Source organism: Plectropomus leopardus, chromosome 3, assembly GCF_026936395.1.
Source record: "Plectropomus leopardus strain MGB_pleo_1.0 chromosome 3, ASM2693639v1, whole genome shotgun sequence".
Lineage (NCBI taxonomy): Eukaryota > Metazoa > Chordata > Actinopteri > Perciformes > Serranidae > Plectropomus > Plectropomus leopardus.
Genome location: NC_142178.1, coordinates 40865459 through 40893134, shown reverse-complemented (window position 1 = coordinate 40893134; position 27676 = coordinate 40865459). Strand labels below are relative to the sequence as shown.

The 27676-nt window shown below is 42.0% G+C and overlaps 1 protein-coding gene across 1 annotated transcript; it reads right to left on the bottom strand.

Moving 5' to 3' along the window:
* Positions 1-5172: 5172 nt before the first annotated feature.
* Positions 5173-27016, bottom strand: LOC121942127 (uncharacterized). Its single transcript, XM_088075300.1, is given in 19 exon segments — positions 5173-5319; positions 5321-6202; positions 6694-6915; positions 6997-7081; positions 10690-11122; positions 11291-11531; positions 12007-12301; positions 15443-16025; positions 16717-16763; positions 16971-17144; positions 18723-18896; positions 19088-19261; positions 20366-20539; positions 21451-23317; positions 24378-24440; positions 24542-24580; positions 24718-24849; positions 25106-25262; positions 26654-27016. Coding segments are annotated over 18 exon segments (5814 nt in total). The 5' UTR covers positions 25254-25262; positions 26654-27016; the 3' UTR covers positions 5173-5238.
* Between the last annotated feature and the right edge of the window lie 660 nt (positions 27017-27676).

Here is a 27676-nt window from a genome sequence, read left to right as displayed (position 1 = left end):
AGTTTTTTTTGGAGCGGTTTGCAGTTCACGAAAATAAACATAAACATGGAGTGTCTGTGCTTCACAGAGTGAACCGAGACGCTAATACGCTAAGATTTATCAGACTGTCACAGCGCATCACACGCCCTCCGCTGTTTACTTTCACAATAAAAGACCAACTTAAATTACTCAGTGTGTTTTGCTAAAACACACCTCACACACACACACACACACACACACACACGCACACACACACACACACACAGGTGTGTTTTCAGAGCTGCACATGTAACTTTACGGCTTTGCTCTCTGATCTGTGAGCCCTTCAGGTGCTTATCGTCGTGTCTCTGTTCAGTACTGACGCTGAGTGAAGCTCTGTGTTCACAGACAGACAGAGTTTGTCCTTCATCTCTGGATCTCAGGGACGTCAGGAGAATCTGAAATAGATCTTAACGCTGATCACAGCACAGCGTCACGCAAAATTCTCGCTCAGTGGACGCAAAGACGCGTATGAAGTATGCATTTTTGCATGCACTGCGCGAAACGCTCGCATTGGGTTCAGTGTGAACGCAGAGCGACTCTGGGCACTCTGACTGCGTGAGGAACTCAACAGGTGAATGATTATGTAGAAACAGGACGCTCTGTGGCTTCCAACAGCAGCTCTCTCATGTAGTGCTCCAACAGATAGAGCTGCACCACGCTGTCTCTGCTCTGCTCCGTGGCTGTCGTCATGGAGACGAGAGACAGGTGACAAAAGTAGGATCCAAGGAGGTGTCAATCAAAACATGATCCCATGTGACCTAGAAAAGAATAAAAAGGGTTTCCATTGCAGTTTGGACAAATATGGCTTTTTACAATCACCTGAATAACCACCTCATGCCAGCGTAAACAACATTTTTAAACACCTAAAAAACAGTGTCATTTTTTAAATCGACGTGTTTCCATTAGGCACGTTTTATATTCACAATTTCTAGGTTCTCATGGGGTTTATTGCCCGAAAGTGAAAACGGGAATTCAGCTGCTGCTGTTTCTATAAAAATGTTCATCCTCAAACAAAGATGAGTCATCATCCAGCTGTTTATCACCAGCACTACAGAAACACACTCACACACACACACACACACACACACGCACACACACACACACACAGAGTACAGGCAGGTCCTGGTCTTATCTGTTGGTCCTCTGAAAACCTGGATCACAGTGAGTCGTTCAGAGGTCACTCACTCTGCGACAGAGGTCACCACCAGCTGCTAAAGTTTGACTGAATATCATTGATTATATCAATATTAACGAATATCTGAAATTAACAAATCAATTAACACTAACATTCCCTTTAAATAATGTGAAAAACTTAATTTTTATAAGAATCAACTTAAAAATGTGTGTTCATAAATGTAGTAAGTTTCCACATAATCTACATTCAATTCACATTAAATAAAAGTGTAATTTACATAAAATTACCTTAATCATGAAAACATGTTTTAGGTTAATGACTCATAAAAATGAACTTATTACAACATTTTTTCACATTATTTAAAAGGAATTTAAAAGTGTTAAGCTCCTTTCCCACTGCACAAAAAATCCTTTGACGCCTTTGACATCTGTCTTTTATATTCAGGGTAAACGCTTATAATCTGACTGCAGCAGGGCTGGACGGTATGACTTTAGAATAATATCGTAATATTTGAGGGCTATATTGTGATACACAATGTAACACTGAGTCAAGAGAAGATTTTATTATGTGTATGAAATGTGGGAGTAATATACTTGAAATACTCATTTTTTAAAAACGGTTTGCTCTGACAGATGAAGTTTGCAGTGTGAGTTGGATAAAGAGTGTCTGCATGCAGATAAAAGCGTACATGAGACGGCACGGCGCCCCCCTCAGGACAGACTGTGCAGTTTGGTTATCATGGTCAGAAATGCGTACGTGGTTTCTACCTGACTGTGTGTGAACGTCATCTGTCACCATCGTGAGGTCGGAGTCCGTCTGTCCGAACGTTAGCGACGCTCACAGAGCAGCTGCGCGCTCCGTCTGTGATTTAAAGTGGTTTTTATTTTCCTGTGGATTACGGCGGAGGGACAGGAGGAGCACACAGCGACAGCTGATTTTCACAGATTCAGATGAGAAAATCTCCCCCAGTGAGCAGCTCCTGATAATAAAGCATCAGTCCTCCTGCTGGACTGGTTTCCCAGCAGGGAGGTGACAGAGTTTATCTCAGCCTGCTGATTATCAACACTCACATTCCTCCACTCTCTTTATTTTTACTCCAGTCTGCGTGTGTGTGTGTGTGCGTGCGTGTGTGCGTGTGTGTGTGTGTGTGAGAGAGAGAGAGAGAGAAAGAGTGTTTGGTGTTTTATATATATATATATATATATATATATAAAGTGAGATAACACAACCAAATACGGGGTAAATGCTTACTAAACATATATATCCTTAACCTCGACCTTGACCAAAATCTAATCAGTCCATTTCTAAGTCGTAAGTTTGTGTCTACTTTGAGGAAATTCCCTTCAGGTGTTCTTGGGGATTTTCAACTTTGAGAACAGACGGACATCCGGAGAACAAAGTGCCTCTGGCATATATTATATATTACATATATTACATATATATATATGTAATATATGTAACTTTTTTTTACTACAGGACAATTAATTAAAAAAATATGCACGATATTTTCCACAGATTTTCTGGAGGCCTAAAGCAGCCTGGCGGAGGAATCTGAGCACGGTGCCGTACATCTTAAAGCCCTGTATTCTGTGCACATGATTATTTCTTGTCTCTGTTGCAGAAGAGTAACTGTTGTAATGTTTTCCATAAATTCACGTAAGCATGACACCATGACAAAAGGGTGTTTGTTCGGGGTCGTTTCCACGGCAGGGTTCTTGCATGAATTGTTTATCATTTGTTGTGGTTTGGCCTTTCGTTAACAGGACAACGGCGTTTTGGGGGCCTGAAAACACCAACATTTGAAAAACCTTAAAAATACACCACCTCTTCTGTCGCCGTGGAAACTGGCAATGATCCTGTAAGAACTGTGACGTCACTTAACGTGTTACGTTTCAGACAAACAGCTATGGCGAGCAGGAGAAGAAGAACAACAGTGACGGCCTGCTGAGCTGTTCGTGCCGCTGACTCTGCTGAAGTTATTAACGCTGTCGGTTTTCGTGCGTTCGCCACCGTCTTCTTGTTCGTTTATACTCGCCGCTCTGTAGGAGAAAGCCTTTATATGCAGGTGGTCTTCTTCTATGGTGTGTCATCACAAAGTTAGACCGCCAGCCACTGGCCTGGCGCGCAGACTGCAGCGTTTTCGGTTGTTTTTGTGGATCCGCGTACATGAGAATCATTCTCACGTTGTTATCTTGTGAATGTAGGTTTTTTTTAAACACAAAGGAAAAAATCTCTGTTTTTAGTTTTCGTCTAAACGTGGCCTCAGTGAGTTCCCCTCCAAAGGAGACTCGACCTCCTACAGCGGACAAAATGTCACCGAGGGCTCGTGCCAGTCGCATCCAAACCCACAGCCGGGATAGAGAGGTTCGGTGAAGGAGGTGCTGACGCTGTGGAGGTGGATCAGTGTCCCAGAGGACACTTTGTAGAAGGACAGAGTGCCGGCAGGACAGTCCACATACACTGCGACTCTCCCAGAGAGACAGACGGAGGAGGGGGGGGCTGAGGAGAGGGGATCTCTGTTCTGTCACCGTTATGAGAGACGGCGAAATCACCAAACAGAGAGCACTTCAGACTCCAGGAGTGATCGTTCCCTCCAAACCAGCAGTCAGGATTTAACCCTTTCCTTCTGATTCCTCTGTAACTTACTGATACGTAAGCGATTCCTCTCCACTCCACCTCCCAGTAACAGCGACCGGTCAGACCGTTTTCACACAGCAGCTGACCCCAGAACTCGAATCTCTCCGGGCGATCGGGACACGGCTGCTTCTCGTTTACCAGCGTCACCGTCCTGCTGTTGGACACTTTGAGGTGTGTGTACGCTGTGTTTGTGTCCACTGTGAGTTCACGGGCATCTGATGGAGGGAACAAAACACAAAACAGCATCATCGACCACACCTGATGGGATTATTTACTGCTTTATTAACCCTTTGAAGCCTGGAGCAACATCACTTTTCTCGCGCTGCGATCAGACACCTTATGTATTGAAGTATTTAAACCTTTGAACCGTACACAAATTGGTGCAATTTATTTCAAAAACATGGGAAAAGGCAATGAACAACTTGGTAAGATATGTCCCACAATGTAAGAAATTGGTTGATTTAAAAAATAATTTTTATAACGCTGGGGGAAAAGTCTGGGGAAGAAAGAGTTAGGGAAACTTGTACTTTTTACTCATTTCTTGCTAACTTTTGGTTCATTTCTTCTTTCACTGCTACTCTTTGATCAGACGCCTGTCAGGTGAGTGGATTACCTTGTGAAGGCAGAAGTGTTCACTAACACTGATTTGAACTAATTTGTGATTAAACGCTGAGAGAAATGTATGTATTGAGAGCATAAAAACGTCTTAGCTCTTCAGCTTAAACCTGTTAAAAAATGGGAGTGTTTAAATTTTTGTTCGGTGTACTTAAACACGCGTGCCCTGTTTTCATGAATCAAAGTGAACACACTCACACTTCCTCAGACCAGGTTTCAGCCTCTGCTCTCCACAATGTTCAAGCCTGCAGGAAGAAACAACGTCAGAACGAACCTGCAGCAGCTTCCTCATCAATCATCCGAATATATCAACATGATACGTTTCTAAAGTGTCTCAGCGGGGACAGAGACTCAGTCAGTTACTGTCCTCACTGCTGGTACAGACAGTGCCCCCCAAAATGTGTCGCACTGATGCCAAAGAGCTCCAAATAACTCTCACTCTGACCAGTTATTGTCAGTAGATCGGGGACACGCACATTCATTTGCTTGGGGGCACTTTCACAAAATGACAGGAGGCAGCTGGCCCATATATGTTTCTAGGATGTAAATTTCTTGGATTCAGGACATTTAAAAGATTTTAGTAATTTCTAGGACTTAAGGACGTTTCGAGGACTTCAGGACATTTTTGAGAATTTTAGGACATTAGGGTCTTATCCAGGACCTCTGTCGGGGGTGTGGGGGATCCTCTACTGGATCAACAAGCTCTGTTTGGTTGCTGTTTTATTCACTCTGGCACCTTATGGACACTAAAAGGACAAAAACAATTCAGCGTGAATCACTTTATTTTTATTGGCAATTGGAAAATGTTTGGGGGGCCACCTGACACCCTATCAGGGGACAGATTTCAGTTTGGTCTGAACCACCAGGAAGTGGATGTACATCTCAGTCAGGGTCTTGGGCAGCTGTCCTCCCTCTCTGGTCTTCAACTGGGATGTGGCACATGATGTGGAGGCTTCGGGAAGTCTTGATGTGGGAGATGATCCTGCCGGCCTGCTCCTCATCTCTGACCCTCCTCCTGAAGTACTCCTCCTTCTGTGGGCCGGTGAACCCTCTGACCTCTGTCACCATGTCAACGCACTCAGGAGGGATCTGATTGGCTGCTGCAGGTCGTGTGGTTATCCAGAGGCGAGCGGAGGGAAGCAGTTTCCCCCTGATGAGGTTTGTCAGCAGCACATCCACTGAGGTGGACTCTGTGACGTCGGTCAGGATCTCGTTGTTGTGGAAGTCCAGAGGAAGTCGACACTCATCCAGACCGTCAAAGATGAAGACGACCTGGAAGTCTTCAAACCTGCAGATTCCTGCTTCTTTGGTTTCAGTAAAGAAGTGATGAACAAGCTCCACCAAGCTGTACTTTTTCTCTTTCAGCACATTCAGCTCTCTGAACGTGAATGGAAACGTGAACTGGATGTCCCGGTTGGCTTTGTCTTCGGCCCAGTCCAGAGTGAACTTCTGTGTTAGGACCGTTTTCCCGATGCCAGCCACTCCCTTTGTCATCACTGTTCTGATCGGTTCGTCTCGTCCAGGTGAGCCTTTAAAGACGTCTGCTGCTCTGAGGGTTGTTTCTGGTCTGTCTGGTTTCCTGGATGCTGCTTCAATCTGTCTGACCTCATGTTCATCACTGACCTCTGCAGTCCCTCCCTCTGTGATGTAGAGCTCTGTGCAGATCTCATTGGTCGGGTTTCCTGCTTTAGCGATAACATCAAAAACACTTTGACACTTCTTTTGTAGGCTGAATTTGAGCTGACACTGACAAACTGCAGCAGAAGTTCCTGAATGAAAAGACATCAAATCAGTGAATGGATATCAGTGTTAATATGAGAAAAGTTGTACAACCCTGATTCCAAAAAGCTGAGATACTGCATGAAACCTTAATTAAAACGGTATGCAATGATTTGCAAATATTTTTGGACCTATATTTAATTGAATATAGAGACAAGTCCAGTCCAGAGTCCTACAGTCCAGAGACAAGATATTCAATGTTCAAACCGATAAACGTAATTGTTTTTAGTAAATATTCTTTCATTATGAATTTCATGGCTGCAACCCAGTCTAAAAAAGTTGGAACAGGAAGCAGCTGAAGACTGGGGACGTTGTGAAATGATAAAAACACCAGTTACACTATAAAGTTTATTATTCTAAACATTAATATCTTGTCTTTGTACTTTATTCAACTGAATATGGGTCAAAAGAGATTTGCAAATCACTGCACTCTTTTCTTGATTATGTTTTACTAAACGCCCCGACTTTTAAAAGAATCAGGGGTTGTATGTGGAAAATCCTCTCACTGCTCTGCAGACGGTCAGCTCCTGCTGCTTCATCCTCCTCAGGAAGTTCAGTGTGATCTTCAGAAATGCCTCTCTGCTGCGCCTCATATGTTCCTCTTCATCATCCACCAACTCCTCATCCTCATTCTGCGTCTCTAAGACTTCTGAGTAATCTGGACTCAGAACCTCCTGAAACTTTGTCAGCTCGTCCTTCACAAAAGTGTCAATGCTTTCCACAAGATGCTGTAAAAAAGAACAGAATGCAACATCTTAGACAGCTTTGAATCTCATGTAGCACTAAGGTGAAAGTTGTTGTTTACACACCTTAAATATGGTGTTCATGTCTGGTGGATGCTGCTGGATGGACTGATCACCGCCACCAGGAACCTCTGACCTTTGCTGCTGAACTCTGCAGACAAAACAGGCAGAGTGATGTGTCAAAATATCAACAGATATACATGATAGTATGTTGTTGAGGTGACATTTTAAGGGATTAGGTGACAAGGCTTGACAGTAACTGTTGCCCTTTAGTTTCCAGGAGTGAAAACTGGTTTTTAACATATCACAAATAATAAAAGGTGAAGGCTGCAAGAGGCGGGACACCCACTGATGGGCCGATAAGCACTGCCATTCGCAAGATCACTGTCACCTACTGGGAGATCCTTATAGGCAAGACAAGTTTATTTGTATAGCACGTTTCAGCAACAAGGCAATTCAAGGTGCTTCACACAGAACACAAATACAACAACAGGGGGAAAGGAAACACATTTAAAACATTATAAAAGAAGCATGTAAAAGGTGATTAAAAACAGCAAGTGGGAAAACAACAGATAAAACCCAAAAATATAGAAACACATATATTGAAATAAGAGTTGCAGTGCAGAGTTTCGAAGTAAAATATACAATTTAAAAAGTAAAAAGCCTTTTAGTCAAAGGCAGCAGTGAACAGGTGAGTCTTTAACCTTGACTTAAAAGAGCTCAGACTCTCAGCAGACCTGATATTTTCTGGTAGTTTGTTCCAGATATACGGAGCATAGAAACTGAATGCTGATTCTCCATGTTTAGTTCTGACTTTTGGAGCACAGAGCAGACCTGCACCAGATGACCTGAGTGGTCTTGATGGTTCATACTGGACTAGAAGGTCTTTGATGTATTTTGGGCCTAAACCATTCGATGCTTTATATGCTAGCAAGAGAATTTTAAAGTCTATTCTCTGAGAGACAGGGAGCCAGTGTAGAGACCTCAGAACTGGAGTGATGTGGTCCGCTCTCTTGGTCTTAGTAAGGACTCGAGCAGCAGCGTTCTGGATCAGCTGCAATTGTCTGATTGACTTTTTAGGCAGACCAGAGAAGATACTGTTACAGTAGTCAACTCGACTAAAGATAAATGCATGGACAAGTTTTTCAAGGTCCTGCTGCGACATCAGACCTTTAATCCTAGAAATATTCTTGAGGTGATAGTAAGCTGGCTTTGTAATTGTTTGTGTGTTTTTTAAAATTCAGGTCTGAATCCATGACAACACCCAGATTCCTGGCCTGGTCTGAGGTTTTTAACTGAAGTGACTGGAGCTGCATGCTGATTTTAAGACGTTCCTCCTTGGGTCCAAAAACAACTACCTCAGTTTTTCCTCTGTTTAACTGAAGAAAGTTATGGCACATCCATTCAGATATTTGCTCCATGCATTTACCCAGTGCTTGTATGGGGCTATGGTCACCTGGGGACATTGAAATGTAGAGCTGGGTGTCATCAGCATAGTTATGGTAATCTATTTTGTTTTTTTCTATGATCTGAGCAAGTGGAAGCATGTAGATGTTGAACAGAAGAGGCCCCAGGATGGAGCCTTGGGGGACTCCACATGTAATTTTGCTCTGCTCAGATCTAAAGTTACCTATTGACACAAAATAATCCCTGCCCTTTAAGTAGGATGCACACCAATCAAGAACTGTGCCAGATAGTCCCACCCAATTTTCTAGTCGATCAAGTAATATATCATGGTCGACTGTGTCGAATGCAGCACTGAGGTCCAATAACACTAAAACTGAAGATCTGCCATGATCTGTGTTTAAGCGAATGTCATTAAATACTTTGACCAGAGCTGTCTCAGTGCTGTGATGTGGTCTAAAACCTGACTGAAAGACGTTAAAGCAGCTGTTGACTGTTAAGAAGTAATTTAGCTGTTGGAACACAGCCTTTTCAGTGATTTTACCTAAAAAAGGAAGATTTCATATCGGCCTGTAGTTGTTCATTGAGGTCTTTTCTAGATTGTTCTTTTTTAAGAGGGGCTTAATAACAGCTGTTTTCAGGGTCTGTGGGAAGACTCCTGAACTTAGAGACATGTTTACAATCTGTAAGAGATCAGATACCATGACGTGTGAAACTTTTTTGAAAAAATCTGTGGGTAAGACATCCAGACAGCAGTGGGAAGAGCTCAGTTGGTGTAGAATGTCCTCCAGATTTTTGTCATTGATTGGATTAAACTGCGTCATGGTGTTTAAATGGTTTTTAGACAGACACAGCACAGATCCTGAACCTGGTGTTGAAGAATTCACAGCCTGTCTAATATTCTGAATTTTCTCTCTAAAGAAAAAAGCAAAGTCATTGCAGGCCCTGGCAGAGTGAAGTTCAGGTGCTATTGACACAGGGGGGTTTGTTAGTCTCTCAACAGTAGAAAACAGTGCTCGAGCATTATTTTTGTTTCTGGTGATAATGTTTGAGAAGAAAGACTGCCTTGCATTCCTCAGCTGTAGATTATAAGTGTGAAGTTTCTCTTTATAGATGTCAAAATGAATCTGTAGATTTGATTTTCGCCACCTGCGTTCAGCTTTCCGACACTCTCTTTTTTCATTTTTCACTGCCATGGCATTTCTCCATGGAGATCTTTTCTTGCTAGAGACAACCTTCAACTTAATTGGAGCGATGGCATCTATCACATTTAACATTTTAGGATTAAGGTTGGACACTAGCTCATTGACTGAACCACAAGGCAGGGTTGCTGTAGAAGAAAAAAGTACATTAAACATTTCACTGGTGTTTTCGGTAATGCATCGCTTCTTGATAACATCTTTCTGATTACTCCTGTGCACAGAGATAGAGCTCTCAAAGAAAACACAACAGTGATCAGACAGGGCCACATCACGCACAACAACCTTGTGTATGTTTAGACCCTTGGAGATAAGCAGGTCCAGAGTGTGCCCCCTGTTATGTGTGGATTTTGACACATGCTGACTCAGCCCAAAGCTGTCAAGAGTACAGTACAGTTCTTTAGCCCCTCTGTCCTGGGGGCTGTCAACATGAATGTTAAAATCACCAACAATGATTATACAGTCATATTCAATACAGATTATCGACAGCAGTTCATTAAAATCAACGAAAAAGTCTGCACAGTATTTAGGTGGCCTGTAGACATTTACTAATATGGCTCGAGGGGAGGACTTCAGCTGAAGAGCCACATATTCAAAAGTAGAAAAATTACTGAAAGATAATTCTTTAAATTGGAAAGAGTTTTTGAATAAAACTGCCACTCCACCTCCTCTCCGATTCACTCTGGCCTCACTAATAAAACTGTAGTTGGGAGGGGTTGACTCAACGAGAACAGCTGTGCTGTTGTTTTGATCCAACCAAGTTTCAGTTAAAAACATAAAATCGAGGTTGTGTTCTGTGATAAAATCATTGATTAAAAATGTTTTTCCAGCCAACGATCTGATGTTCAATAAAGCAAGTCTTAGTGTTGTAGGAGCATCCTCTATAATTGTTGGGACAGACTGTGATTCACAGGGAATGCTTTTTAAGTTTAATAATCTAGTGCCGTTACTTTTGTGCTCCCAGTTTCTCAGCACATTGACCTTTGTTCTTCTATGACTAATCAAGACAGGAATTTTGTAAACTGATAGCATACAGGGCCCCGGCTTGGCCTGGGACGACTCATGACTGCTGGTAATCCTGCAGCCTGGACCCAGAACACATCAGTTTGTGCTTGTAACACAGGCAGCCTTATCATCCTTGTCGGGTTGAGGAGACAGTACAGGATGTTTCCTCGGAGGGGCGGGGGGTGGGGGGGCTGGGCGACGAGTCTTTGGAGCCTGTGTTGGAGGTGGTGGTGGTCGACGTGGGGTGCTTATAGGAGAGAAGATAGGAGAGGGAGGGGGGGTACATCTTAGTCCAGCATTGACCAGCTCCTTCATCTGGTCAGTGAACTCCAGGTGGGGTGAGGAGGGAGAGAGGGAGGGTAAGGAGGAGAGGGACCTGGTGGGTGTTTCAGGGGGTGAGGCAGGTGGACCGTCGGAGGTGCTGTGGTTGTGAAGGGGGATGGAGGCTTGTGGAGAGCCCTCCTCTTCTTCACTCTGACGCCTCTTTGGCTCAGAGCACTCCTTGGGTGGGGGTGACTGTTGCTCTCCCTCTGGGTTTTTAATCTGCCTTGTTTTGTCTTTCATCCTGGCTGGCTCAGAGGCGACTGATGGGTGACGCAGGAAGTAAAATAGATTAGACGCCAACAATTTTACTCCCGGCTTGTTCAAGAAAAGTCCATTCCCTTTGAAAAGGTGTCTTCGCTCACAAAAGATGTGGAAATGTTCAGTAAAGTTTACTGGATAGGCAGTGCATGCAGTAGAAAGCCACTTACTTAGAGCCCGCAGCCTGCTGAATCTCTCCTCTGCGTATCTGACCGGTGGTATAGGTCCGCTGATAAACACATCTGCTTTCACAGAGCTCGCTGTTTTCAACAGCTCGGTGAAGTCCTGTTTTAACACTTCAGACTGCTGTTTAGCGACATCATTCCTCCCTACGTGTATTATGATGTTCCTCACAGTTGGGTGTTCAGCCACAATACTCAGAGTCCTTTCTGTCATGTTGGAGACCACATCCTTGGGGAAGCAGATCACTTTGGTGTTTTTACTGCACACCCTCTGTAAGTCTCTAATAGCATTGTCACCCACAATCAAAGTTTGAGGCCCAGGCTTTAGCTTTCCCTGTAGCCTTTTACTGTTCGACATGCTATCAGTCCTTTCCCCGCTGACTGAGGATGGACGGTCTGACGGAAATTCAGGGTCCTTCATCAGTGGAGCGTATCTGTTCCGCAGCTCAATGCTTGATTGTTTCGGAGGTTTGTTGCTCATCCGCCCTTCTACAGTTTTCCACAGCTGTGTCCTTCCAGGTGCGGGGGTTGAGGAGGCACTTTGCCTGGGAGGGAGTGCAGGCTCATCACACACCTCAGCTCGCTGTGCTCTGCCTGTTAAACGTCCTCCCATTACCCAGGGAAATGACTTGTTCTTTGGCTTTGCTCCAAGTGGTTCCAGGGAGGACTACTACCTGTAGATTTATTAAACAGAACAGACCTACCTGTTTCACGGTAGCTTTGTCTGTGCTCGTTAGCCGTGTGTTAGCTAGCTCCTGTCCACTGATTTGAGGCAGGGGTAAGGTGGTGTCATTCCCACCTAGCCCGTTTACCTCCACATTCACTTCTAGGCGGTGAATTTTAGTCTCCAGCACGGCAATTTTCTGTAGAAGTTTGGCGTAGTCGTCTGCAGATAGCGGAGGCATCTTGAAGCTCGGAGTGAACGGCTTTAAAATAAGCGGTACTCCTCTATAAAGGTCCCAGTTTGCATCCAGCGGGGCAGGAAAACTCCTCTTCCAGCTTCAAGTGTGCAGAGTTAACTGGTATAGTGTCCGGTGTGTGTTTCACTGCCTCTTTCACTCACACACACAGACAGAGCTGCTTCTGTTCTGAATCAACATGAAGAGTAGATAATCCCAATGCAAAAACGGCAAAGATTATCCTCCAAATGACTTAATTGTTGTAGGAAACCTTAAATATGTTGGAGTTTGTGACAAGAAGGAAAAAAAGGGAAAAAACTAGGAAAAATAAAAGCGTAGCAGAGAGCAAGCAAGAAGAGCGTCTGCACTGAAGCGAAGCAGGAAGCGTCTCCAGGTATAAAACGTTTTACCACCGCGGATTACATTCTAAAAAATGAGGATCGAGGCATTTAAATGGATGCCACCTGATGCACTCTACCCATCCAAACATGGTTGCAGACCAAATTTATACCGAAATTATAATGACTGGATTATTAAATTTTAGGGCTAAAGAAATACTGCTATACTTTGTGCATTGATCCCAGTTACTGTAATTTCAGTTACTGTGCATCTCTGCTGACCAAAGCTAAATGTAACTCAGTACATTTACCTAAGTACTGTACTGAAGTACATGTTTGAGGAACTTTTACGCTATATGAGTATTTTGATCTAATATTACTTTCCACTTCAACATCACTACACTTCAGAGAGAAATAGACTTTTCACTCCACTACTAATATTAGATAACTACTTTAAAAATTAAGATTTCTGTGCACAAGCCAAAAATATGAAAATATACTCGCGCAGCTGAGACAATTAGTTGATTAATTAGAAAATAAATTGGCAATAATTGTTATTATTGTGTAAGTCATTTCATGCTAAAAAAAAAAATTATGGTCCCAGCTTTTCATATAAACTGTAAGCTATGTTTGAGGACTTGCTGCTTTTTCATTATCTTAATTATTTTGATTTATTAAATGTATTTTAATCTTTTGGCACATGTACTTTTACTTTTAATACTTCAATACATTTCCCAGAAATCACATTTACCTAAGTTTAACAGGACGTCAGTTTTACTTCTGCAGAAGTTTCTCTTCTTTCAGCCTTTTTTTGGCGTCATGTGTTTAGGGGTCATGTGTTTATATGGCGTTTAGGGGGCGTAACCTGTGCTGACCAATGACTGATGAGCAGTGGGATTCAGCATTGAACACACCTGGTCAGAGCAGATTTAGGTGGTTCAGAGTGTTTTGTGTATCTGGAGGTGACGTTTTACTTTACCAGAAAATTAAGAGGAAAATATGAGATATTTATGAGAATGTTGCTGCATGATGCCCAGTACCTGTATTTACTCCCATCCCATTTTTATTCCTGATTATGCTTATTATATATTTAATATATGCACAAAAAAACAACACGTTCCTTGTAGGTGCAAACCTACTTTTCTGACTTCTGATGTTCATGATAAATCACGACAGCACTGCTGTAGTTGTGCTGTCAGTCCACTAGATGGAGCTCATCCCCCGCAGACAGATGGACAGACTGAAGTCAGACATCAGCGCCAAACTGCACTGCGCCTTTGTTCTCATCTTCACGGTAACCAACGCCCTCAGTCCCATTGTTTACTCACAAATAAACAAACTATCAAACCGACTAACTGACAGATTAGGCTTGAGGGAGCTCTGATCAGATTCAGTTTGTCAGAACACACAGTTCAAGTTTTTAGTTTTAACAGAGGAGGAAGTGAAGTGATCAGTTAGTGACTCACACTCAGTTCACTTCTACACAACACAAACTTTTCACACTCAGCTCACTTTTGCACTCAATAAACACTAACTGTTCACAGGAAGTCAAAGTGAACTCGCAGAGAAACAAACCCATCAAAATCCCTGTTTCCTCTTCAGCTGCAGCTCATCTCACTCTTCATCACACCTTTAACGCCACATGACACACCGGGAGCTCTGACGTCACCCCCTACGGTTGTGTTTCTGTCAATTTCCGGTTATCACAGAGATGAGCTCCTTTCAAAATAAAACACCACCATTCAGACGGGAAATACCAGAATAAAAGTCACTTAGGATGATATGTGGGAAAACACCCTGCCTTCCAGAATTTTAATCTCTAACAGATACACAGTGTTGCAATTTAATTTCTATATATCAATTTATGATAATAATAATAATAATAATGATAATAATAGTAACTTAATTTATATAGCACCTTTAAAAACAGGGTTTACAAAGTGAGTTGACAAACATGGAAAAGCAGAAGCAAGAGGCTTCGTAACTATAAGAGTCAAACAACAACGTCATACTAAAGCCAGACAAAACAGAGAAACAATTACAAAACCAAAATAACAATCACAACCATACCATTAATGGTATATACAATTCAAAGAATATCAGCAGGAAACACAGAAATAACAGTACTAATAATAGAATTAAACATGATTAAGACCCAATGAAAGAATAAATTAAAAGAATATAAAACACAATAAAGAAAAAATTTTAAAAAAATGTCTAGTCTGAATATGAAACATCTCATCTTTGTACTGCATTCAACTGAACATAGTCAAAAAAGTCAAGCCAGTTTCATTTAAAATGCCCCTTATAACAATTCACAGTTTGCCTCAGCATACCACATCCCTCTGCCCTGAGACCCTCACACTGACTAAGAAAAAAACTCCAAAAATCCCCCTATAACAGGGGGCAGGTAGTAGAAACCTCAGGAAGAGTGACTGAGGAGGGATCCCTCTTGTCCAATAGATATTGTAAAAAAACATTTAAACTACAGTAGATGACAAAATTATATATAGGAAAGAGAGAGAGAGAGAAGAGAAAAGGGGGGGGGTGCACAGCAATAATGGTAACAAAAAAATAATATAACAACTGTAATAGTCATAAAAATAACAAATGTTATTTATGATAGCATGTTCGGGTAAATATTCTAGTTTATGTGCATGGCGATAAAAGACATGTTTATAATAACAGTGGAGCCATGACTAATAACAATGGCAGGAAAAAGTGGCATTGAGTGGGATCACTGCATCAGCACAACCAGGACCCACAACACAGGCTCAACAAAAAGGATTTGCAAGTCTGCACATCCTCTTTTTATTTACTGGTTGCACAGAATCTCAGCCTTTTGTAGTATGGCTCACAGCATTAAGATGGAGAGTCTGTCAGCAGTGAGAGTATTTCTCTACACAGGAGGAGACTCTCCCTCCAACAGTGAACACAGAGTCACTGAGGAGCCAGACCAGAAACCAAACCCAGGGTAGAGAGGCTCGGTGAAGCTGGTGCTGAAGGTGTGGAGGTGGATCAGAGAGTCAGAGGAGACTCTGTAGAAGGACACGGAGCCAGCAGGATAGTCCACATACACTGCTACTCTGTGAGTGACAGAGGAGGAGGAGGAGGAGGAGGAGGAGGAGGAGGAGGAGGAAGGAAGGGCTTGTCTTCTCTTATTGCTACAGACAAAGTAACCTTTCTCCTCACAGCACCACAGACTCCAGGACTTATCATAGCCAACAAACCAGCAGTCATTACTGTCCCCTATCCTCCCGATTCCTCTGTAACTCAGCGAGATGAAAACCTCTCCTCTCCACTCCAGCTCCCAGTAACAGCGACCAGTCAGACCATCGCTGCACAGCAGCTGATGCCACCAGTTAAATCTCTCCAGGTGATATGGATATGCCTGCCTCTCTGTCACCGAAGTCACCGTCCTGTTGTTGTCGGACAGTTTGAGGTATTGGTGTATCGTGTTCATGTCCACTGTGAGTTCACAGGCATCTGATGGAGAGAACAAGACACAATACAGCATCATCCAACCTGAGGCGTAATGAAGTAATAATACTTTGTTACATCACTGAAGTATATTTTGGGAGTATCTATACTTGGTTATTTGTATTTCCATCAACCTTTACTTTTACTAAACTACATTTCCTCCAGGGATTTTAGTTACTTAATACAAATCAGAGAAGGACGATGGAACAGATGGACCAATGAAAGAATGGGAGGAGCAAAAAACTTCTTTAAATCCTTTAAAACCATAAAAGAAGACCTTGTAACCCCGTCATGCAGGCTCCATTTTTAAGGCGATATTAAGAAATAATGTTCAGAATGCTGAATGTTTGCTTTGTTATATTAACACAATTTACTTTTACCTTTACTTTTGAGACAGTATGATAAAATTATACTTTAGGACTTTTACTCAAGTAATATTCTAAAAGGCAACTTTCTAACAAAGTAATTTTCTCTTAAGATATCTGTATTTTCTCAAGTATGGCTTTCAGGTACTTCATCCACCACTGCATATAACACATCTGATGGGTTTATTTGCTCTTCACTAAAAGACTTCACACTGACTCATCTTTATGGATCTTCTTTCAAACTGAGAATCTGATGTTGCTTCACAAGTTTTGATTTTAACCTCTTTAACACATGCTGCCTTGTTTTCATGAATCAAAGTGAACACACTCACACTTCCTCAGACCAGGTTTCAGCCTCTGCTCCCCACAATGTTCAAGCCTGCAGGAAGAAACAAAGTCAGAACGAACCTTCAGCAGCTTCTTTATCCAGCTGCATTTATAAAACTAATATTACCGCCTTGAAGTCGTGTGCCTCTGCGCACCTCTCAAGCTGCCTCAGCAATGCTGCTGGTACAGACCGTAAACTGACAGTCCTCAGCTCGTCAGTGTGACGGACAAACACTGAGCTCTTATTGTCTGTTCATACCTGAGTGTGTCCAGCCTACACTGTGAATCCTCCTTTCTAGCAGTGAGCAGCTTCACTCCTGAGTCTCCTGGATGGTTGTAGCTCAGGTCCAGCTCTCTCAGATGAGACGGGTTGGTTTTCAGAGCTGAGTCCAGAAAAATACAGCCTTCCTCTGAGATCAGACAGCCTGACAGCCTGGAGACATTAACATGATGTTATTTCATTTATTTTCATCTGTTCATGTCTTGTCAATGTGGATTCAGTGATTAAAATGAGAAAAATGTGATTTTTTTCTCAATAGTCTACTAATTTGAAACTCTAACTTGTTACTACATAGAGGCCATCCATCCATTAATCATCTCATGTTTACCCAGGGCCAGGACGCTGAGGCTGCAGGCAAAGCTTAACATTTAAGATGTCCCTCTCCCCAGTAACATTTCCCAGCTCCTTCTGAGGGATCCCAAGGTGTTCCAAGAGATGAGATATATATAATCCCTCCACTCATTACCTTTTGCTAAAAAATGGGAACCACCACCTTTGTCTGCAACTGCAGGAACTGTGTCCAGCCCTGACGCAACAAGCAGACAAGCCCCGCTTCCCCTTCCTGAGGCGTCAAACAGTTTGCCAGAACTTCTTTGAGCCTGAAAGACCTTCTCCATAACCTCCCTGAGACCCCCCCCCCGCCCTGGTTTTGCCCGGGTGATCACCACAGCTGCAGTTCTTCAGGCCAACTGGTACCTGTCTGCTGCTTAAGGAGACCCCTGAAAAGCCAGCTCGATGACCTCCTTTACTGCTGATGTCCACCAGCAGGTTCTTAGGTTGCTCCCACAACTATGACCTTTCAACAACAACTCCTTGCAGGTGTCTCCACAATGGAGGTACTGAACATGGTCAACTTGGATTTCAGGTCCCGAAACTCCCCCAGTATGCATGAGAAATTCTTCTGGAGGTGTGAGTTGAGGACCTTGCAGGGCCTCAGCCAGATATTCTAACTTTACCTTCAATACACATTTGGGTTTACCGAGTCTGACAAGCAGCCTCCCCCCGCCATCAGGTCCAACTCACCACCAGTTGATGATCAGCTGACAACTCTGCTCCTCTTTTCACCCAAGTGTCCACAACGTACGGCTGCAGATCTGATGATACGACCACAAAGTCAATAATCAACATTCGGCCTAGAGTGTTCTGATACCGAGAACACTTATGAACCTCCCTATGCTCATGGTGATTGTTAATGCCAATCCATGAATAGCACAGAAGTCCAATAACAAAGCACTGGTCAGGTTTAGATCAAGCAGGACTTTTCCCAAGTCACCCCATCAAAGTTCTTCCGTTGTTGCCCACTTGAGCGTTGATTTCCCCCAGAAGAACTATAGTGTCCTCAGATCCCTTCCAGGATGCCACTGCAAGACTCAAAGGAGCCTGGGAACCCTAAACTGCTGCTTGGTGCACAGGCACAAAGATCAGAGATGTCCCCCATGCAACTAGTGGTCTCACAGAGGAACCCCCCCCACACAGAATGTGATTCTATGGGAAACACAGATTTAATGATAAATATGTTAAATTGTGCCTCTGCTGCAGAAAAACAAAGTTTAAAAATCTTCTTGAAGACACTCAGTCTCAGAAGCTGGGACAAATGGTGCAGCAGTTTTTTTTAGTCTAACTTACACTGTTAAATCCAACAGCTTTTAGTTGTGCTTGTTTAGAGACAAACCTCACGTATGTCAAGCAGCATTTTAAAGGTTATCTGTTAAACAGAAGCTGAATCCTTACCTGAGAGTTTCCAGTTTACAGTGTAGACTCGCCAGCCCAGAAGAAAGCGTCATCACTCCTGAATCGTGCAGGTTGTTCTCGCTCAGGTCCAGCTCTCTCTGACTACAGAACTGAGAGCTGAGGACTGATGTGAAGTACTGACAGCATTTACCTGTAAGCTTCGTTTGACTCAACCTAAAATATATGTAAGTAAAAAATATTTCCTTCAGTGTATTGTCATTTGTTGAACGTTTGAATTATTCCAAGGATAAAAAAAAATATCTGAATATGGTAAATACGGGAATGCAGTGCAAAACTAGATCATAAAAGATGTCATGTCTTAGACAAAAGACAATGCACACAAAAGCATCAGAGTTAGATCTTACCTGAGTGTTACCAGTGTACAATGTGGACTTCTCAGTCCAACAGAGAGCAGCTTCACTCCTGGATCCTGCAGGTTGTTGCTACTCAGGTCCAGCTCTCTCAGATTAGAGGACTTAGCGCCAAGAACTGAGGACAAGATTTCACAGCTTGTCTCTGACAGATCACAGCATCTCAAACTGAAAGAGAGAGAGTGAAAAACAAAAACAAAAATGACACTGCTGGCTAATACAAATGTAGGATGTATTATTTGTGGAGTTACCTTCTCTTGTTCAATGACTAACCTGATCTGTGGCTTTTTTAACTTAAACTAATTTCTAATATAAAACTACTAAAACAGGTGTCCAAGGTGGCTTTTCAAACTCAGCTTCTTTGACTGGTTAAGACTTTCTGCTGCTGCTCTCTGCAGCATGCTCTATTGTCAGCTTAACAGTCGGTCAAGATTCCAGGTTTTCGTGTGTGCTTGAGGACCACACACACACACACACACACACACAAAGTTACACAGGTGTTATAGTGACTTGCAGCAGTGCTGCAAAGTCAGCAGACAAGCATCAACACCCTTCCTCCCCCTTCATCCCGCTGCACAACATCAGCATTTGTGTGGAAGAATACGTTAAGGCAGGATACTGTGCAGCTGGGAAGACTGTGAGATGGTGGCAGATTTAGGATCTAGTTAAGATTCCTGGCAGAGATCGCACCAGCCTCGGACCAGACCTTGTGCTCTGTTTGGCATCACTACAATTCGTTTACATCATCAAGATTTAAGTGCTTTGGGAGGACTCAATGGAGAAGGCCTACACAGGCAAGAAATTGTGGTATCCTGATCTTGCAGCTGGTGCTTTACGATGTGGTTTGACTTGTGAGATTCCCAAAGATAACCTTGCCTACCTGATGGTTGTACATTATCACGTGGTCCTGTAGCCATGGAAACACTGACTGTTATCATCATTTCGAAATTACAATGTACTTTTGACAGCATGAAACAGTTTGCATGTGCTGAAAAGAGGATATTCGTCTCCAGTCCTCTCCATTACTAAGTTGTAAACATAAACTTGCAGCAGCTCAAATATGCTGCCTGGGACTGGTAAAATGTCTTTATAACTCACTTAGTCAGATGTTTTGCCCAGATCACAACTTTAATTTTTTTGTCCATCATTTTCAGTTCTCCTAACTTCTAATGCTGCAAACATTCCAAAAGATTTTTGAGTGTCCTTACTGACATGAGTCTGTATGCAAAGCAAAAGTGAAACTGTCTGTCAAACAAATGGCTAAAGGCTGACCTGAGAGTCTTCAGTCCACAGTCTGGACTCTGCAGTCCAGAAGAGAGCAGCGTCACTCCTGAATCCTGCACTCTGTTGTTACTCAGGTCCAGCACTTTCAAAACAGAGAATGAGAGTGGGAGAACTGTGGACAGTGCCATACAGCTTGCCTCTGAGAGGTTACAGCCACTCAGTCTGTAAAATGGGGACGATGAAGAAAGATGTTGACATTATTTCACATTTCAAAGCAATGTTTTCAAATTTGTAGATTTCCATCTCATGCATGATGAGTTGAGTACTCATGCAGCACTGACAGTACATTATCATTTCTCTGAAAGTAATAATTGCTATGGTATGATGATCACACACTAATATGCTTTGGTCAATCAATAAGGAATACTCAATGGCATTACAATCTGCAAAGGGAACAAAGCCATTATTAATAGTATGAAAAAAGTGATGGATTTTTCATTCAAATCATCAACAAATCAATCAGTAACTCACTAATAAACAACTGATCAAAAAAACAGCCAAAGGTTTATGTAGAACAGGTTATTGGTTGGAATCAAGCAAAATGTGCTGAACAAATTAAATTTAAAAAAGTACCTAAGTATGCAAATCAGATATTGATTACTTGATGATTGGACTTTGATCAAGTTATTTTAGCTTACATTATATATAATGGGCAGCATGGTGGTAAGGTGGTTAGTATTGTCGCCTGAGGTGTGAATGTGAGTGTGAATGGTTGTCTCTCTCTGTGTGTCAGTCCTGTGATAATGGCAACAAGTTATACTTGTGGGTTAACCATTTAGTCATTTCATATATCCCATGTGGAACCAGCCATGAGATATTGAGTATAATCAATATATCGCCCATCTCCAATATTAAGCTATAGCACTTATTTTATGTACAAAATATTCTAGTCTACCTTTTTGTGTTTGCCAACATTTAATAATAAAGGATGTGATAATTTCAGTATACTTAGTTAACTTTTAACTTTTTTTTTTTTTTTTTTACTTTTTCAGGCATTTTTTTTTTTAAACAGCATAAAAACCTTTCCAACAACCCAGCCTTGGTTATTTGCAGTTATCGGTGCACTCACTTACAGAGCTTTGTTGGAGGCTTTGACCACTGAAAACAGCCTAAGAAAAGTCTGCTCTGACGGGAAGAATTTATTCAGGTCAAACACGTCCAGATCCTCTTCTGATGACATTATGATGAAGCACAGGGCTGACCACTGAGCACGAGACAGCTCATCTGAGGACAGACCTCCTGAACTCAGGTACCGTTGGACCTCCTCTACTAGAGAGCGATCATTCAGCTCATTCAGACAGTGGAACAGGTTGGTGCTTAGCTCTGGAGTCTGATTCTCACCGATCTTCTTCTTGATGTACTCAATTGTTTCTTGGATGCTCTGTGAGCTACTTCCTATTTGTGCCACCAAACCTTGTAGGACACGCTGATTGGTCTCCAGGGAAAGTCCCAGGAGGAAGCGGAGGAACAAGTCCAGGGTTCCGTTTAGATCCCATATGGTCTTGTCCACAGCAGTCTGGTAGAAATCTGATGGATTGGATTTTTTTCTAAATGGAAACCACTTCCACCAGGAAGTTGTTTGTTCTCCTGACAGCAGGTTGACTCCAGACTTGATGAAGGTCAGATGGACATGAAGAGCAGCCAGAAACTCCTGAACACTCAGATGGACGAAGCTGAACATCTTGTCTTCATCATTCTTCTTCCCACGTTCCTCCTTGAAGATCTGTGTGAACACTCCTGAGTATACCGAGGCTCCACTGACATCAATGCCACTCTCTTTGAGATCTTTCTCGTAGAAGATCAGGTTGCCCTTTTCCAGTTGACAGAAAGCCAGTTTTGCTAATGACTCAATGTACTGGACGCACTTCTTTTGGTTGTATTTCTCTTTTGTCTGATGAATCTGAAACTTCAAGAATTCTGCGTACATCTCAGTCAGGGTCTTGGGCAGCTCTCCTCCTTTTCTGGTCTTCATCACCTCCTCCAGGACTGTAGCAGTGATCCAGCAGAAGACCGGGATGTGGCACATGATGTGGAGGCTTCGTGATGCCTTGATGTGAGAGAAGATCCTGATGGCCTTCTCATTTCCGAATCTCTTCTTGAAGTAGACCTCCTTCTGTGGGTCGGTGAACCCTCTGATCTCCGTCATGATGTTAACATAATCAGAATGGATCTGATGGGCTGCTGCAGGTCGTGTGGTTATCCAGAGGCGAGCGGCGGGAAGCAGATTTCTATTGATAAGGTTTGTTATCAACATATCCACTGACATCGCCACAGTAACATCAAAGTCTTCCTCTGGGCTGTTATTCGCAGAGCAGTCCAGCTGAAGGCGGCTCTCATCCAGTCCATCCAAAACAAACAGGAGTTTGAAGTTGCTCTTGTCGTAGTTGGTGTTTCCTGATGACTGCAGAGTTTTGAAGATGAAATTCAGAGCTTCTTTCTTGATGCCTCTGGTTTCCCAGGTACATTTATGAATGAGCTCTGCCAAACACATCTTTTCTCCCTTCCATAAATTCAGCTGGCGGAAACTGAAGGGGAAAATGAGATGCACATCTTGATTGGTTCTTCCTTCAGCCCAGTCCAACACAAACTTGTGCACAAGAAAAGTTTTTCCAATTCCTGCGATTCCTTTGGTCAGTGCTGTTCTTATAGGTCTGTATCTTCCAGAGGGAGGTTTGAACATGTCACAGGGTTTAACTATTTTCTCTGTATCTGGTGGCTTCACCACCACCGCCTCAATCTTTCTGACCTCGTGCTGAGTGTTGATGTGTACGTCGCCCCCGGCTGTGATGTACAGCTCTGTGTAGATATCATCCAGGAGCTGCTCATCCTTCTTTTCCGTCCACCCTTCTTGTGCACACATAAACTTATTCTGAAGGTTTGATTGAAGCATTTCTTGGTAGTATGAGATGTGTTGTTTCTTTGGTTCTGGAATGATCAACTCTGTGAAAGAGAATTATAAGAAATGTAAAGTATTAGGCTGTTCGTCTATAGTAGCTGAAGCAGAACATACATAGTCTTTTGCATAAGGATCGTGTAAGACAAACAAACAAACTCGTCCTTTTCTTCAAAAGTTTAAAAAAATGGAGCCATCTTAAATGCCTTTATGGTCAACCAAACATTTCTGACAGTCAGTAATGTCTGTTAGGGGCAGAGCATTGAAAGCATTCTTACACTGATTCCCCATCAGTGGCTCATTTATCAGCTGCTTGGCTAGCCAGCTGACTAGTATCCTCCCATCATATTGGTGGGCTTTAACAGAGGATTTGTTCATTTGTTTAGCTTAATTGTACTTGTTCATTTTTCTTAAGAAAAGCATTTCCTCAAACCTCAGGCCACTAAAAATCGCAGCTAGGGTCTTATGTTTACAAATGGACAACATGAATGTACTGAGATACTAACAATCCTTTGTTTTTTACACTTAGGCAGGTTGGGGGAAAAAGCCCCTTGGATGAGAGGTGAAACATTCTCAAGAAACTCGCAAGTCCAGTGGCCTACAATAATGGACCTAAAAGTGACTGCTGATGTCATTAGGCCTAGCTAACATTATCACAGAGTCAGTACAGGCTTGACTGGTCTGTCTAACTTCCGTCAATGTCACCTTATTAATTTAAGTCTAAGGTTATTCACAACATTTCCTACAACCACAGGGGCTTGCATGTAAACTAACCATTCTTTTACTAACATGGCACCTTAATGAAATACAGGTCACACACATTTATTGTAAACTGACTTTTAAACATACCTACACTCACAGCGTGAACTAAAATTTGCAGATTTACATGTTTCTTTTGTTCTGAATCACTGAGAACAAAGACCTCACTCATTTGCCACCTTTGACGTAATGTCTGTTTCAAATGCTCTGCAGAGCTTATTCCATGGGCAGTGGCTTCAGAAAACATTCAAATAATTTAATACTTAAAATGGATAACAATAACTTTTATGGAAGTTAGTTTAGACACAGGAAGCAAAATTACATTTTCATAATCTGTCGCAAATGTACCTTCAGTCTGAGGAGAGGAAGCCCCTGTGCTCTCCGAAGTCTCTCCAACATCACTGACATCTACTGGAACACAGAGAAACAACATGTTATGTTTTCCAACTAATAATTACGTTTTATTACTTAATTGAACAAATTTGCACTGAAATTCATAAGTCCCCCCAAACCTTTGGTTTTGGTCTCATCTGAACCGCCAGGAGACTGGGCTGAAACACAAACATGCAACATCTCTTGAGAAATGAAAAATAAATAAACCAGGCATTTGGTGGTTACACTTGAAGCATGGACATAATTTAACGAGATATGGCATTTATTGATTTAAAAATTAAGGGGAAACATTTACTGTAAGTGTTGTTGACATTGAGCGTTACATGAAGATCCCGTTCTGCACGAACACGGTTAAACTGAGGCATGTTGAGGATACTTCCATACTGGGCGGTGAAGGTCTTGCCTCCTGTTTCAATCTGAGTTTGAACTAATTGAGAAAAGACAAAATATTCAGGAGTCAGGCAACATGAATTCCTCTACAGAATCTGAATACATACAGTATAGATGTCTTTTCTGGACATTTGCAGGTAGTTTCATATTATGTTTGTTGAAGGCAACTGCTACTATGTTTGAGGGATTATTACATTAAAAGCTGAAGATTTGTTTTATGTTTGTTACAGTTATTAATGTATTACTCAGAAACAATGACCGTGTTCTTTAATTTTTCTCTTCCTGTGACTGACCTGCTGATATTGTTCTTGCGCTCTCCAGCTGGTTGTTTGGGAGGATTGAGGAACCTTCGTGATGTTCATCTTCCAGGTTCCACTTGGAACGTTTGGAGTCGTCTCCTCTGAGATATTTCAGAGTGTCTGAGAGGAGCCGTTTTGTCATTGTGGCTCCCTTAAAAAATCAGAGAACAGTCAATCTGAGATGCAGTTGTGTGACAGTTGTTTTTGCCTGTCTGAATTTTTGCTGAATGTTGTTGCTGTTTTGACAGAGAGGGAATAACTCAGTCTGTTTGAGTCTGACGTGTCAGAAACTCAGCAGAATGATGTGATAACTCATCTCATGGGAACACAGAAGCAGACTACAGTAGTAGGTATTTAGGTGTACTGAACTGTTGGTTGGAAAATATGGAAGTTGCCATTAAAGGTTTGAAATGAGCTGAAGGCGGCTCTTAATATCAAATATAAACCGTTCGTCCAACAATAACAACAACCCTGTGGTTTGGCTAAATGCTACAATGGATAAAAATCAGTAAACTGCACAGAACGGAGCAAAGTTATAATTACAGAACCAATGTCATAAATACTGGTTACCGGTTAAAAAACAGGTTACTGTATTCAGTATTTTTTTTCTGGAAATATTTTTGTTTCAAAAACTCACATATCCTTCAGCTGTGATAGACATGACCACACCACCAGACATGTTTCATCAGATCAGCTCATGTTTCCAAAAGCAAGAGCAAATGCAATAAAACGGACCACCATGGACCGAACTATGCATGAATGAAATTTACTTCCCAAACATATTGCACAAAAAAATACCAATGTTAAATTTAAAAGTTTCATTGCGCACATCTTTTGATGTGAAATGCTGAAATGAGGTTTTAATAAATTGTTTAAATTTTCTTATAACATAAAGGTGAGTTTTGACAATGTGTTATGTCTGGTGGCCGTGGAGGATTTATCTGCACTCAAAGAACAAATGTAACAAGTGTTACTTTAAATATCAGTTTAATAATATTTTTAATATATTAATGATGACTAAATCATATTACAATGGTTAAATGTCAACTGTCTGGAGCTTATATTGTCTATTATTTTGAGGTGTGTTTTTTTTGTGGTGTGTGTGTGTGTGTGTGTGTGTGTGTGTGTGTGTGTGTGTGTGTGTGCTCGCGTGTGTGTGTGTGTGTGTGTGTGTGTGTGTGTGTAGTTTGTGATGTGACAGTCTTTGTAATGTTGCATTGTAACTGAAGAATGTTTGTTGTGGACCTCAGAAAGACCATCTGCACCACTGCTGTAACTAATGGGGATCCCAGTAAACTAAACACCATTAGAACCTTTAACAACACTGATAGAACCTTTAACAACACTGATAGAACCTTTAACAACACTGATAGAACCTTTAACACTGTTAGAACTCTAAACAGCACCATTAGAACTATTAATGTTGTTTGAACCTTTAAAAACGCTGTTAAAACCTTTAAAACCATAAGAACTGTGCCGGCACAGTTAGAACCTTTAAAAAACACCGTTAGAACCTTTAAAAAACACCGTTAGAACGTTTACCAGCACGGCAGACAGCGGCAGAGGGTCCCGGGCGCAGAGACGCTGCAGGTTTGGACTCTTCCTTTCAGCTGCGCTGTGTGACTGACTGAGACTCCGGAGGAAGAAGTCCCGGTAACCCGTGGAGGGAGGGAGAGCGGCGGGGCCTGAGGCCGGTTAAAGTGGTTATCGGTAACTCCAGACTACCGTTCACTCTGCTCACAACACTTCCGGTGAGCTAACGTGAAGTCAAAGTGAGCAGAGAGAGGAACAAACCGATGAAGCTCCGAGTTTCCTCTTCAGCTGCGGCTCATCTCGGTCTTCACGTCCACATTCACACGACTGGCCGTTACACACCGGGAGGTCCCGCCCACGGATGTATTATCAGGAAGCTCCGCCGCTGACGGTGACCGTTAGAGGTGGTCGCGTTTGCAGCAGAGCAGACGCAGTAAAGGCGCATTGCTGCCCTCCGCAGGTCATTGGCAGACGTCTATTTGATACTTTTCCTCTTCGCTTTTTAAATTCACTGTGTTGAACATTAATGTTTATGCCATTCACTTGAACTGGACTGAAGCTATCAAACAAATTAAAATATGTAGACAAACATAACATAACATAACATAACATAACATAACATAACATAACATAACATAACATAACATAACATAACATAACATAACATAACATAACATAACATAACATAACATAACATAACATAACATAACATAACATAACATAACATAACATAACATAACATAACATAACATAACATAACATAACAGACAAGTAAAGAATAAATCACGATACGTTAAACAATAGGGAAAAAACAACAAATGGTCACTCAGGAATTATGGCACATGGACATTTATACAGATGTAGGGCTTTTCCACTTTGCAACATTTAAAAAAAATCTTTTAAATAATTTTATCTCTTTTAGAAAAGCAATAAATGTGGGAGTGGCCTTCAGAAAAAAAGGCATTCATTAATGAAATGCTTTGCCAAGATAATCAAATTATTTCCAAATGTATTTAATTTTTAAAATTATTT